At 40.9% G+C, this 14060-nt stretch overlaps 1 protein-coding gene and 1 pseudogene across 2 annotated transcripts in view; both read left to right on the forward strand.

Annotated features, from left to right (window-relative positions):
- The window catches only part of ZNF695 (zinc finger protein 695), a 28548-nt gene extending 23856 nt beyond the window's left edge, over positions 1-4692 (forward strand). For both annotated transcript variants that reach the window (XM_033198623.1, XM_033198624.1), the window contains exon 4: positions 3318-4692. In XM_033198623.1, coding sequence (XP_033054514.1) covers positions 3318-4606 — 1289 coding nt within the window. In that variant the 3' untranslated portion in view covers positions 4607-4692. The remainder of the gene's footprint in view (positions 1-3317) is intronic.
- Positions 4693-7041: 2349 nt separating this feature from the next.
- On the forward strand, positions 7042-7546 carry LOC117075868 (annotated as a pseudogene).
- Positions 7547-14060: the final 6514 nt, after the last annotated feature.

The raw sequence follows: 14060 nt of genomic DNA on the forward strand, positions 1-14060 counted from the left end.
GATTTTTAGAGTTCTCAGAAAGGCTTTTAAAATTTTTTTTAAAAATTGTATATATTTATGAGGTACATAAGATATTTTGATACAAGCATGCAATGCGAAATAAGCATATCAGGGAAAATGGGGTGTCCAGTCCCTCAAGCATTTATTTTTTGAGTTACAATCGGATTATACTATTTAAGTTATTTTAAAATGTACAACTGAAATTATTTTTGACTATGGTCACCCTGTTATGCTATTAAATAGTAGGTCCTATTCATTCGTTTTAAGTAATTTCTTGCACCCATTAACCATCCCCACCTCCCCCACCCACTCACCCAGTACCCTTTCCAGCCTCTGATAACCATTCTTCTACTCTCTATCTCCATGAGTTAATTGTTTTGACTTTTAGATTCCACAAATAAGTGAGAGCATGCAATGATTGTCTTTCTGTGCCTGGCTTATTTTACTTAACATAGTGAACTTCAGTAGTTCCGTCTATATTGTTGCAAATGACAGGATCTCATCCTCCATTGTCTATAAGTGGTACATTTTCTTTCTTTCTTCCTTCCTTCCTTCTTCCTTCCTTCCCTCCCTCCCTCCTCCCTCCCTCCCTCCTTCCCTCCTTCCCTCCTTCCCTCCTTCCCTCCTTCCCTCCTTCCCTCCTTCCCTCCTTCCTCCTTCCCTCCTTCCCTCCTTCCTTCCTTCCCTCCTTCCTTCCTTCCTTCCTGTCCTTTTTTTCTTTTTTTTTGAGACAGAGTCTTGCTCTGTCGCCCAGGCTGGAGTGCAGTGGCACGATCTCGGTTCACTGCAAGCTCTGCCTCCCGGCTTGACACCATTCTCCTACCTCAGCCTCCCGAGTACCTGGAACTACAGGCGCCTGCCACCACACCTGGCTAGTTTTGTTTTTGTATTTTTAGTAGAGACGGGGTTTCACCATGTTAGCCAGGATGGTTTCAGTCTCTTGACCTCGGGATCTGCCCGCCTCGGCCTCCCAAAGTGCTGGGATTACAGTTGTGAGCCACTGTGCCCGGCCTATAAGTAGTACATTATCTTTATCCATTTGCCTGTTGATGGATACTTAGGTTGCTGCCAAAATTTGGCTATTGTGAATAGTGCTGGAACAAATATAGGAGTACATCTATCTTTTGATATACTGATTTCCTTTCTTTGGCATATACATCTGCAGTGGGATTGCTGGATCATATGGTACCTCTATTTTTAGTGTTTTGAGAAACCTCCAAACTCTTCTTCATAGTGGTGGTACTAATTTAAACCCCCAGTGTACAGGTTTCTCACCAGCGTTTGTTATTGCCTGGCTTTCGGATATAAGTTGTTTTATCTGGGGTGAGATGATATCTCATTGTAGTTTTGATTTGCATTTCCCTGGTGGTCAGTGATGTTGAGAACCTTTTCATATGCCTGTTTGCTATTTGTGTCTTGTTTTGAGAAATGTCTATTCACATATCCTGACCATTTTTTGGCTCAGATTATTAGATGTTTTTTCCTATAGAGTTGTTTGAGCTCCTTATAACTTCTGGCTGTTAATCTCTTGTCAAATGAGTAGTTTTCAAGTATTTTCTCCCATTCTCTGGGTTGTCTGTTCACTTTGTTGATTGTATTCTTTGCTGTGCAGAAGCTTTTTAACTTGATATGTTCCCATTTGTCCTTTTTTTTTTTTTTTTGGTTGTCTGTGTTTGTGGGGTATTGCTCAATAAATTTTTGCTTAGACTAATGTCTTCGAGGTTTTTCTCAATTTTAACTTTTCAAAAACTGATTTTTTGTTTCATTGATCTTTTGAATTTTTCAAAAAATTTTAATTTCATTTATTTCTGTTCTGAGCTTCATTATTTTTCTTCCACTAATTTTGGGTTTTGTTCGCTCTTGCTTTTCTAGTTCTGTAAGATGCATTGTTGGATTGTTTAGTTGGAGTTTTCCCTTTTTTTCATGTAGGCAGTTATAGCTGTAAACTTCCCTGTTTGTACTGCTTTTGCTGTATCCCATAGGTTTTGGTGTATTTTGTTTCTGTTATCATTTGTCTCAAGAAATTTTAAATTTCCTCCTGAATTTCTTTTAACTCATGGGTCATTCAAGAGCATATTGTTTAATTTCTGTGTATTTGTATAGTTTTCAAAATTCCTCTTTTCATTCTAGTTTTATTCCATTGTGGTCAGAGAAAATGCTTGGTATTATTTCCATTTTTGGAATGTTTTAAGACTTGTTTTGTGACCTCACATATGGTCTCTCCTTGAGAATGTACCATGTGCTGAGGAAAATAATGTGTATTCTGCAGCTGTTATATGAAACGTTCTGTAAATATCTATTAGATCCATTTGGCATATAGTGCAGATAAGCGCTATGTTTCTTTGTTGATTTTCTGTCTAGTAGGTTTGTCTGGTGCTGCAAGTGAGGTCATGAGCCGCCGTGCCCAGCCTTCATTTGTTTTTTTTTTTTTTGAGATGGAGTCTCGCTCTGTCACCCAGGCTGGAGTGCAGTGGCCGGATCTCAGCTCACTGCAAGCTCCGCCGCCCGGGTTTATGCCATTCTCCTGCCTCAGCCTCCCGAGTAGCTGGGACTACAGGAGCCCGCCACCTCGCCCGACTAGTTTTTTGTATTTTTTAGTAGAGACGGGGTTTCACCGGGTTAGCCAGGATGGTCTCGATCTCCTGACCTCGTGATCCGCCCGTCTCGGCCTCCCAAAGTGCTGGGATTACAGGCCTGAGCCACCGCGCCTGGCCACAGCCTTCATTTAATGTTTTCACTTTGGACCAAAGTAGTTTACACACCAGAGTTATAGTGTTATTTTGTGTTTTTCTGTGTTGTTACTATTACCAGTTAATTTTGTAACAACTTCAGATGATGTTATTATTAATTAATGTTCTTTCTGATTGAAGTACTCCTTTTAGCATTTCTTGTAGGACAGGTCTGGTATTGATGAAATACCTCAGCTTTTGTTTGGCCATCTTTATTTCTCTTTATGTTTGAAGGATATTTTTGCTGGATATAATATCATAGGGTAAAGGTTTTTTTCTTTCAGCACTTTCAGTATGTCATGCCACTCTCTCTTGGCCTGTAAAGTTTCCAGTGAAAAGTCTGCGATGAGGCATATTGGAGCTTCATTGTATGTTATTTCTTTTTTGTCCCTTCTTCGGCTGCTTTTCGGGTTCACATAATGGCATTTTGTTTAGTATATTTTTGTTAGGATTATGACCATGAAGGAATAAGGGCCTGTAGTATTTCATTATGGTATTTTGCTGATGTGCTTGTATAATTTTATGCCTTAGATTTGTAAAGTATGTTATCTAGTAAGGGGAATAATTTGTTGTTTTTATTTTTTCCAGCTTTGTCTTCTTATCTTACTGAAGACATTTTGCCAGAGCAGGGCCTGCAAATTGCATTCCAAAAAGTGATGCTGAGAAGATATGAAAGATGTTGTCTTGAGAAATTACGCTTAAGGAATGACTGGGAAATTGTGGGTGAGTGGAAAGTGCAGAAGGCAAGTTGTAATGGACTTGACTTATGCTCAGCAACTACTCATAACAAAAACTTTCAATGCAATAAATGTGTGAAAGGTTTTAGTAAATTTGCAAATCTAAATAAACATAAGATAAGCCATACTGGAGAAAAACCATTCAAATGCAAAGAATGTGGCAATGTCTCTTGCATGTCTTTAATAACAACTCAACAGCAGAGAATCCATATTGGAGAGAACCCCTACCAATGTAAAAAAGGTAGCAAAGCCTTTAATGAGTGCTCATACTTTACTGACTGTAAGAGAATTCATGTTGGAGAGCAACATTGCAGATGTGAAGAATGTAATAACGTCTTTAAGTCTTGCTCAAGTCTTGCTATTATTGAGAAAATTCATACTGAAAAGAAAACCTACACATGTGAAGAATGTGGCAAAGCTTTTAACCTGTGCTCAATTCTTACTAAACATAAGAAAATTCATACTGGAGAGAAACCATACAAATGTGAAGAATGTGGCAAAGCCTTTAAGTTGTTCCCATACCTTACTCAACACAAGAGAATTCACAGTGGAGAGAAACCCTACAAGTGTGAAGAATGTGGCAAAGTCTTTAAATTGTTGTCATACCTTACTCAACATAAAAGAATTCATACTGGAGAGAAAACCTTCCAATGTGAAGAATGTGGAAAAGCCTTTAACCAGAGCTCACATCTGACTGAACATAGGAGAGTTCATACTGGTGAGAAACCATACAAATGTGAGGAATGTGGCAAAGCTTTTACTTGGTTCTCATACCTTATTCAGCATAAGAGAATTCATACTGGGCAGAAACCTTACATATGTGAGGAATGTGGCAAAGCTTTTACCTGGTTCTCATACCTTAATCAACATAAGAGAATTCATACTGGAGAGAAACCCTACAAATGTGATGAATGCGGCAAAGCTTTTAACTGGTTTTCATATCTTACTAATCATAAGAGAATTCATACTGGAGAGAAACCCTACAAATGTGAAGAATGTGGCAAAGCCTTTGGCCAGAGTTCACACCTTTCTAAACATAAGACAATTCATACCAGAGAGAAACCATACAAGTGTGAGAAATGTGGCACAGCCTTTAACCACTCTGCACAACTTGACGTACATGAGAAAATTCATACCTGAGAAAAATCCTACAAATCTAAACATATGGCATAGTCTTTAATACCTATTCACAACTTCACAGCAGAGTATTTTTACTGAATAAGAGTGTTACAGGCCGGGCGCGGTGGCTCAAGCCTGTAATCCCAGCACTTTGGGAGGCCGAGACGGGTGGATCACGAGGTCAGGAGATCGAGACCATCCTGGCTAACACGGTGAAACCCCGTCTCTACTAAAAAAATACAAAAAAATTAGCCGGGCGAGATGGCGGGCGCCTGTAGCCCCAGCTACTCGGGAGGCTGAGGCAGGAGAATGGCGTAAACCCGGGAGGCGGAGCTTGCAGTGAGCCGAGATCGCGCCACTGCACTCCAGCCTGGGTGACAGAGCGAGACTCCATCTCAAAAAAAAAAAAAAAAAAAAAAAGAGTGTTACAAATGTAATGATTGTCAAAAGGCCATTTACAAACTGTAAGTCTTTGAGTGCACTAAAACATTTAGGCTAGGAACAATACAAAGAGAAAGACCGGTTCAACACCTCCACTGATATCACAGCTCTTATTGTACACAGAGGAATTTATACTGTAGGGAAACCCTCCAGTTGCTCAAACTTTATTCAACTTCAAAGACTTTGTATTAGAGAGAAACCCTATAATTGTAATAAATGCAGAAACAGCATTTGTTCAAAAAATATACCTTAGAAAACACCAGAGTGTTCACACTAAGAACTACTTTACAGATGCAGTAAATGTGAAAAAAATAACTAATCAAAAATTACATCAAAACACGTCTAAGAATTCACAGTAAACAGCAGTCACTAACACTTTCAGACATTACTATAAATCTGAGTGTTTATTATAGAGAATAATCCAAAGTTAAGTTAAAATAAGTAGGAGATTTACCTTTGGGGGAAGTTCTAATTACATTTAAACTATACCTTTTGGTGCCAGGCATGGTGGCTCTTTCCTATAATTGCTGCACTTTTGGATGCCGAGGTGGGGGAATTGCTTGAGCCCAGGAGTTTGGGACCAGCCTGGGCAACATGGTAAAACCTCATCTCTACAAAAAGTAAAATAAAAGCCAGGCTTGGTGGCACATGCCTGTTGTCCCAGCTACTTCGAAGGCTCAGGTGGGAGGATTGCTTGAGCCCGGAGGTTGAGGATGCAGTGCCCGGAGGTTGAGGATGCAGTGAGCTGATATCTTGCAACTTCACTCCCACCTGGGCAACAGAGCAAGACCCTATCTCAATAATAATAGTAACATAATAATAGTAAAGTATACTCTGTGCATTGAAAGAGTTTTAGATTTTTTGAAAAGCACATATTTATGTAATTCAAGTTTGAAATCACTTGATACCATGCCTTCATTTCTAGTGTCTGTGTGAAGGCATGTGGCCTATTGTTGCTACATGAAAGCCGTGAGAGTTTCTTCTATATTTGGGCAGGTGTCATTCATCTCCTTTTCTTTGGAAGATTATGGACATTGCATTTTAAGCTTCCTGAAGAAATGTAACCGGAGAGGCTCTTTGTAGTTGTAAGTGATTCATGAGATAGGTCTTCAGAGTAATATTCTTCATTATATTTAAGAAAGAAATATTTGAGTTGTCTTTAGGCCATTGTATATTAAGTGATGTGTATCCTGCCACCAACGTTGACCTGTCTCACCTTAGTTATGGTTGTGGGTGACTAAAGGTAACAATACAATAGTGGGTGACATGGTGGAATAGTATCTCTAATGATCCCTTCTCCCAGGGGCATTAAACTTCAAATAAATTGAAAAATATTGTTCCCGCAAGTTACACCTTCATTCTGTTTGCTCTTTTTTTTTTTTTTTGGAGACGGAGTCTCGCTCTGTCGCCCGGGCTGGAGTGCAGTGGCCAGTTCTCAGCTCACTGCAAGCTCCGCCTCCCGGGTTTATGCCATTCTCCTGCCTCAGCCTCCGAGTAGCTGGGACTACAGGCGCCGCCACCTCGCCCGGCTAGTTTTTTGTACTTTTTAGTAGAGACAGGGTTTCACCGTGTTAGCCAGGATGGTCTTGATCTCCTGACCTCGTGATCCGCCCGTCTCGGCCTCCCAAAGTGCTGGGATTACAGGCTTGAGCCACCGCGCCCGGCCCTGTTTGCTCTTTTTGTAATGACATTATGTAATGACATTTATGTAATGTTATTATTAGGGCTATAATAAAGCCTACATAGGATTATAATCAAAGACCATATATTTCTGAATCTTAAAGGACTATTAACAAAGTTTTATCTTACATTTTTCTTTTAACATGTGACCTCTCTGGCTTGCAAAACATATACATACTTTTAGTTTTGGTTTATATGGAGATAAATATATAAATATATTACTCTGAAGATAATTGTTAAGTGTAAGAAATTATGAAGCAAGTAATATGTTTGAAGTAAGTGCATACCTGTTTTCAGAATAAAAGAAAAGTGTTGGACAAATGCCAGGAAGAGGAAACTGCTGAGAAATCGAAACTACGAGGGAAAGGGAGGGCCCACTGAGAACCATCCCACTAACGCAACCACCGCTGGCCTTCGCAGGACACCATGAACCACACGGTCCAAACCGTCTTCTCTCCTGTCAATAGCGGCCAGCCCCCTAGCTATGAGATGCTGAAGGAAGAGCACGAGGTGGCTGTGCTGGGGGCGCCCCACAACCCTGCTCCCCCGATGTCCACCGTGATCCACATCCGCAGCGAGACCTCCGTGCCCGACCATGTCGTCTGGTCCCTGTTCAACACCCTCTTCATGAACCCCTGCTGCTGGGCTTCATAGCATTCGCCTACTCCGTGAAGTCTAGGGACAGGAAGATGGTTGGCGACCTGACTGGGGCCCAGGCCTATGCCTCCACCGCCAAGTGCCTGAACATCTGGGCCCTGATTTTGGGCATCCTCATGACCATCTGCTCATTGTCATCCAGTATTGATCTACCAAGCCCATCGATAGATCAGGAGACATCATTCAGGCCAGGAGCTCCGCCTATAACCTGTGTCCCATGTGCTCCACCTTCCATTCCTGGTCCTGCCCCCGGAACCGAGTCCTGTATCACCCTTTATCCTCACACACTTTTCTACAATGGCATTCAATAAAGTGTACATGTTTCTGGTGCTGCTGAGACTTCAAAAAAAAAAAAAAAAAAAAAGAAAAGTGTTGGAACCAAACATAATTTTAAAAGTATGGATAATTTATTAGCAAACTAGAAACCTCAAAAATGTCGAAGGCAAATCTGTTTTCTCTGCTTTGTATTGAATGCATTTCTCTAAAATCTTATTGCACCTTTTTCAGAATTTCCCTGTGAAAATACTATTTTTACTTTTATGTTGCTTGTGCTAGAGCTAACATATAATTTTCTTGTTCCAAAATTCATGAAGAATTTCTTACATGATCTTCTCAGGGATTATGATAATGATTTTATGAAACTTATTGGTGCTTCCAAAATAATCTTAAGATGTGAGTAATTACACAGTGAGTGTATTTTCATTATACTTAATTAATACATTTCCATTTTTCCATTATTAGAGAACACTATTCAAGCCAACTTTTTTTGTTTGTTTCTTCCACTTTTCTGAATTGCAGTAATTGAGTTTATTTACTCTATTGGGCAATTTGTTCAGGTAAACACTTTGGAGGCTTTATAAGTTACAGGGTTATTTTGACATAAAAATGAAGTGAAGAAACATAGGGCAGTGCTAAATATGTAATAGATGCTCCATAATTAGCAATAATATTCCTGTTGGAGTGAATTTGTGGCTCCAGATAAGAGATTGGAAATATCCAGGATGAAGACCTGGCATTGATTCTGCATGCAGCGAAAGGACTTCTGTACCCAGGCTGCACAATTGACTCTCTCTAAAGAGGAATTCTGCTTTTATTTCCAAATTATCTCTTTTTTTTGTGGTCTCTTTTTCTTTCTTCTCAACTACTTACATATTGTAGTTCTCTTCCTTTTTTTTTTTCCTTAAAAAACTGTGTTATGGCTACACTTTCTCACTGTTCTCCACACAATATGTCATTTTATATAGTACTTTGTACATTCTAACAGAAAGTTTAGACTTTCTCTTTTTCTTCTTCTTTTTTTTGGAGACATGATCTCACTGTGTCACCCAGGCTGGTGTGCAATGGTGTCATCTCGACTTACTGCGACCTCTGCCTCCCAGACTCAAGCAATCATCCCACCTCAGCCCCTGAGTAGCTGGGACTACACGTGTACACCCCCACACTTGGCTAATTTTATTTTAATAGAGATGAGGTTTTACCATGTTAGCCACACTTGTCTTGAACTCCTAAGCTCAAGTGACTGACCTGCCTTGGCTTCCTAGAGTGCTGGGATTACAGGTATGAGCCACACCTGGCCTGGAAATTTGAAATTTTTTAATGTGATGATAGATTTTTGTTGGTTTGTTTTTTTGAGACTGAGTCTCCCCCTGTCGCCCAGGCTGGAGTACAGCAGTGTGATCTTGGCTCTGCAACCTCCGCCTCCTGGGTTCAAGCAAGTCTCCTGCCTCGGTCTGCCAAGTAGCTGGGATTACAGGCACGTGCCACCATGCCTGGCTGATTTTTGTATTTTTAGTAGAGATGTGGCTTCTGCATGTTGGCCAGGCTGGCCTTGAACTCCTGACCTCAGGTGATCCACCTGCCTTGGCCTCTCAAAGTGCTGGGATTATAGGCATGAGCCACTGTGGCCAGCCAATAGATTGATTTTTAACTGGAGAGTTTGAGGTCATTTATGTGTTACAATACTGACATTGTGATCATAGCTTACTGCAGTCTCAACCTCCCAGGCTCAAGTTATCCTCCCACCTTAGTTCCCTGGGTAGCTAGGAGTACAGCCACATGCCACCACGCCTAGCTAAATTTTTTATTGTTTTGTAGAAATGAAGTCTCACTGTATTTTCCGGGCTGGTCTCAAGCTCCTGTGCTCAAGCAACCCCCTACCTCAGCCTTCCCAAGTGCTGGGATGACAGGCTGAGCTGCCGTGCCCGGCCACACACAACTTTTTTTTTTTTTTTTTTAAGACGGAGTCTCGCTCTGTCGCCCAGGCTGGAGTGCAGCGGCACTATCTTGGCTCACTGCAAGCTCCGCCTCCCGGGTTCACGCCATTCTCTTGCCTCAGCCTCCCGAGTAGCTGGGACTACAGGTGCCCGCCACCTCGCCCGGCTAATTTTTGTATTTTTAGTAGAGATGGGGTTTCACCGTCTTAGCCAGGATGGTCTCGATCTCCTGACCTCGTGATCCGCCCGCCTCCGCCTCCCAAAGTGCTGGAATGACAGGCGTGAGCCACCGTGCCCGGCCAAGCAACACTTAATGGAGGAGAGGGATGCACTGTCCATGGGCCAGAGAATGAAATCGGACAGTTAGCATTGTTTGTTTGTTAAAAGAAAATATTTGAAAATCCTGACACAAAGTGTGGTGAATGTATAATTAATTAGAATAGGTCAAGCTTTAATAACGTTGGACTATGTATTGTAAGCGCTGTGTAAATAAACATGTCAGAATTTGGAAATCTCTGAAGAGCAAATGTATCTTAGAAATTCTTAAGGAGAGTTAATGATAAATGGATAATTTTGAATTTAAATTTCCATGAAACACATAGCACACCTTATGTTTCCATGCCGAACCTATTTTTAAATGTGTACGTTATGTTGAGCAATAATAGAATGACCTCTGTGGATTTAAAATTTGAAATAATCTTTTTTTTTTTTGAGATGAAGTTTCACCCTTATTGCCCAGGCTGTAGTGCAATGGCACAATCTCGGCTCACCGCAACCTCTGCCTCCCAGATTCAAGTGATTTTTCTGCCTCAGCCTCTCAAGTAACTGGGAGTACAGGCATGCGCCACGACTCCCAGCTAATTTTGTATTTTTAGTAGAGTCAGGGTTTCTCCATGTTGGTCAGGCTGGTCCCAAACTCCCAACCTCAAGTGATCCACCCACCTCAGCCTCTCAAAGTGCTGAAATTACAGGCATGAGCCACTGCACCTGGCCTGAAATAATCTTTCTTTTAGATTTATTTTTGCAACCTTGGGAAATTTTTAAATTTCTTCCTATATTTCATTGGGTGCAGTTCACAGTCCATAGTCCTCATTCTTAATCACCTAACTAGCCAACTGCTTGGTCGTTCACTCTAAAGACATCTCAGAGATCATGGTAGCTTTTGGATTAAAACATTTCCTCGGCCGGGCGTGGTGGCTCATGCCTGTAATCCCAGCACTTTGGGAGGCCAAGTCGGGCAGCTCACCTGAGGTCAGGAGTTCAAGACCAGCCTGACCAACATGGTGAAAGCCCGTCTCTACTAAAAATATAAAAACTAGCCGGGTGTGGTGGTGGACGCCTGTAATTCCAGCTACTCGGGAGGCTGAGGCAGGAGAATTGCTTGAACCTAGGAGACGTAGGTTGCAGTGAGCCAACACAGTGCCACTGCACTCTAGCCTCAGCGACAGAGTGAGACTGTCTCAAAAAAACAAAAAATAAACCAACATTTCCTCAGTGATTTTGGGTGCTAAATTCTTTTCTATGTTTCTACAATAGCCAAATTGGGACCATTAGCACTTCCAGCTTTACTGTTTTCTACACCATCACCATCAGGAACAGCAACTCCAGGTACCCCAAGCTTAAAGTAACAGTTCTAAAATACTTTGGTCCTTCCCATGTTCTGTGCTAGGCTCTGAGCACACTGGTAAATACCTGAGTTCCTATACTGATGACGGACTAATAGAACAAAAACATCACAAAAACTTTTTTTTTTTTTTTTTTTTGAGACGGAGTCTCGCTCTAGCCTGGGCTGGAGTGCAGTTTCCGGATCTCAGCTCACTGCAAGCTCCGCCTCCCGGGTTTACGCCATTCTCCTGCCTCAGCCTCCGGAGTAGCTGGGACTACAGGCGCCCGCCACCTCGCCCGGCTAGTTTTTTGTATTTTTTAGTAGAGACGGGTTTCACCGTGTTAGCCAGGATGGTCTCGATCTCCTGACCTCGTGATCCGCCCGTCTCGGCCTCCCAAAGTGCTGGGATTACAGGCTTGAGCCACCGCGCCCGGCCACAAAAACTTTAATTTTGAGTCTTTTCCACTGAGTTTATGAGAAAGACAGAAACATTTATTTCCCAAATAGTCCCAAATATTATATATTTCAAAATGTGGGAAATATTTCTTTCAATATTGGGAAATAAAGGTGTCTCCTCAACCTACTGATTTTATTTTTGTAGCTATATATCCAGTAGTAAAATTGCTGAATCATATGGTAGCTCTATTTTGAATTTGTTTTGCAGAAATCATCACACTGTTTTTTACAGTGGCTGTATTGGTTCACATTCACACCAACAGTGTGCTAGCATTTTTCTTTTCCCACACTTTTGCCAACACTTACCTTCTGTCTTTTTTATTGTAGTCATTCTAACAAGAGTGAGGTGATACCTCATAGCACTTCTGATTTGCCTTTCCTTGATGATTATTGATGAACATTTAAAAATATATGTGTTGCTCATTTGTAGGTCTTTTGAAAAACATATTTAGATATTTTACCCATTTTTAATATCTTTCTGTTATATAGTTTAAGTTTTTATGTATTTTCAATATTAACCCATCTGACATATAATTTGAATATTTTTTCATTCTTTGGTTGTCTCATCATTTCATTGATTGTACCTGGTGCTGAATAGAGGCTGTTTAGTTGAAAGAAGTTTCATTTATTTTTACTTGTGTTGCCTGGGATTTTTTCATTAAATCTAAAAAATTATTGCCCAGACTATTGTCATGGTACTTTTACCTTATGTTTTCTCATAATAGTTTCAGAGTTTCAGGATGGCTGTGATGAGTATACAATGATGTGAACGCACTTAATGCGTCTAAAATGTACACTCAAAAGTGGGTAAACTTGGCTGGGTGTGGTGGTTCACTCCTGTAATCCCAGCACTTTGGGAGTCTGAGGCCGGTGGATCAATTGTGGTCAGGAGTTTGAGACCAGCCTGGCCAACATGGTGAAACCCTGTCTCTACCAAAAAACACAAAAATCAGTAGTGTGTGATGGTACACGCCTACAATCTCAGCTGCTTGGGAGGATGAAACATGAGAATCACCAGAACCTGGGAGATGGAAATTGCAGTGCACTGAGATTGCGCCACTGCACTCCAGCCTGAGCGACAGAGCGAGATTCTGTCTCAAAAAAAAAAGTGGTGGGGGGCAAATCTTATAGTTTGCATATTTCATTACTGCTTTAAAAAGTGAAATTAACAGCTTTAGGTATAATATAACAGCCAAATAGTACAGGTTTATAACTAGGAAATGACTAAATGTATCATTTTATAAGGAAAAAATCAGTCTTTAAAGGCCATTTAAAAATATATAACTGATTGATAAATTATGTATTCAAACACAGCATAAGATTTTTTTTTTTTTTTTTTTTTTTTTGAGACTGAGTCTCGCTCTGTTGCCCAGACTGGAGTGCAGTGGCGCGACGGCTCACTGCAAGCTTCGCCTCCTGGGTTCATGCCATTCTCCTGCCTCAGCCTCCCGAGTAGCTGGGACTACAGGCGCTTGCCACCATGCCCAGTTAATTTTTTGTTTTTTTTTTTTTTTTTTTTAGTGGAGATGGGGTTTCACCGTGTTAGCCAGGATGGTCTCGATCTCCTGACCTCGTGATCTGCCCGCCTCGGCCTCCCAAAGTGCTGAAATTACAGGCGTGAGCCACTGCACCTGGCCAGCATAAGATTTTTATGTGAGTAATTGGGAAGGCTTCTATAAATATAAGGTAAAACTTAACGAGTTATTTAGAATGACATATTTTAATTTTTTTTAGGAAAATTAAACAGTCAGATTATAATTTAGTCATGGGGACAATTCATTTTAAAGAATACTCAAAACTAACAATTATGAGCAAATTATGTGAAACAAAAAGATTGCCTAAAAATAAATTTCTCAACCATATTCATAATTTAAGAAATATGACTAGATTTGGAATGAGAAATTCATTTAGATAATTTCACCTAGCAAATGGGTAGTAAAGATTTCAGTAACATTTCCGAGGCTATCAATGAAAAATAATTTTCAAGGAGGTAAAAGGAGAACTGAAGGAGGCCTCAAGGATCTGTGTGGTATGATGCACATCCTTCCTTGAAATGGCAAAATCAAAAGCCCAGTCCCCTGGTTGAGATTCTTCTAATCAGGTAAATTACCCGGGATGCTATATCCTGGCTGTGAAAAGCAGAATCAGGAGAAATGAGGGCTGTATTCTAAGTCTGGGTGTGGTCCCGTACCCCTCAAACCTCTATTGTCACCACCACCATCTTCTCCACATCTTCCCCCATATCACCCCCAAAGCAACAGGAACAATTCTAAAAACAACCCCCCAAAAGACCCTATTTTTGAATTATCTCCCCTCTTGGATCTCAGTGTTTCCTCCAGGTATGTTCACACAGAGCAGGTCTCTAGGATCTGAGACAGATTCCAGAGGAAAGACTTTAGATCCTAGCCCAGGTTACGCGTGT

This window comes from Trachypithecus francoisi, unplaced genomic scaffold (genome assembly GCF_009764315.1).
Source record: "Trachypithecus francoisi isolate TF-2019V2 unplaced genomic scaffold, Tfra_2.0 Lachesis_group5, whole genome shotgun sequence".
NCBI lineage: Eukaryota > Metazoa > Chordata > Mammalia > Primates > Cercopithecidae > Trachypithecus > Trachypithecus francoisi.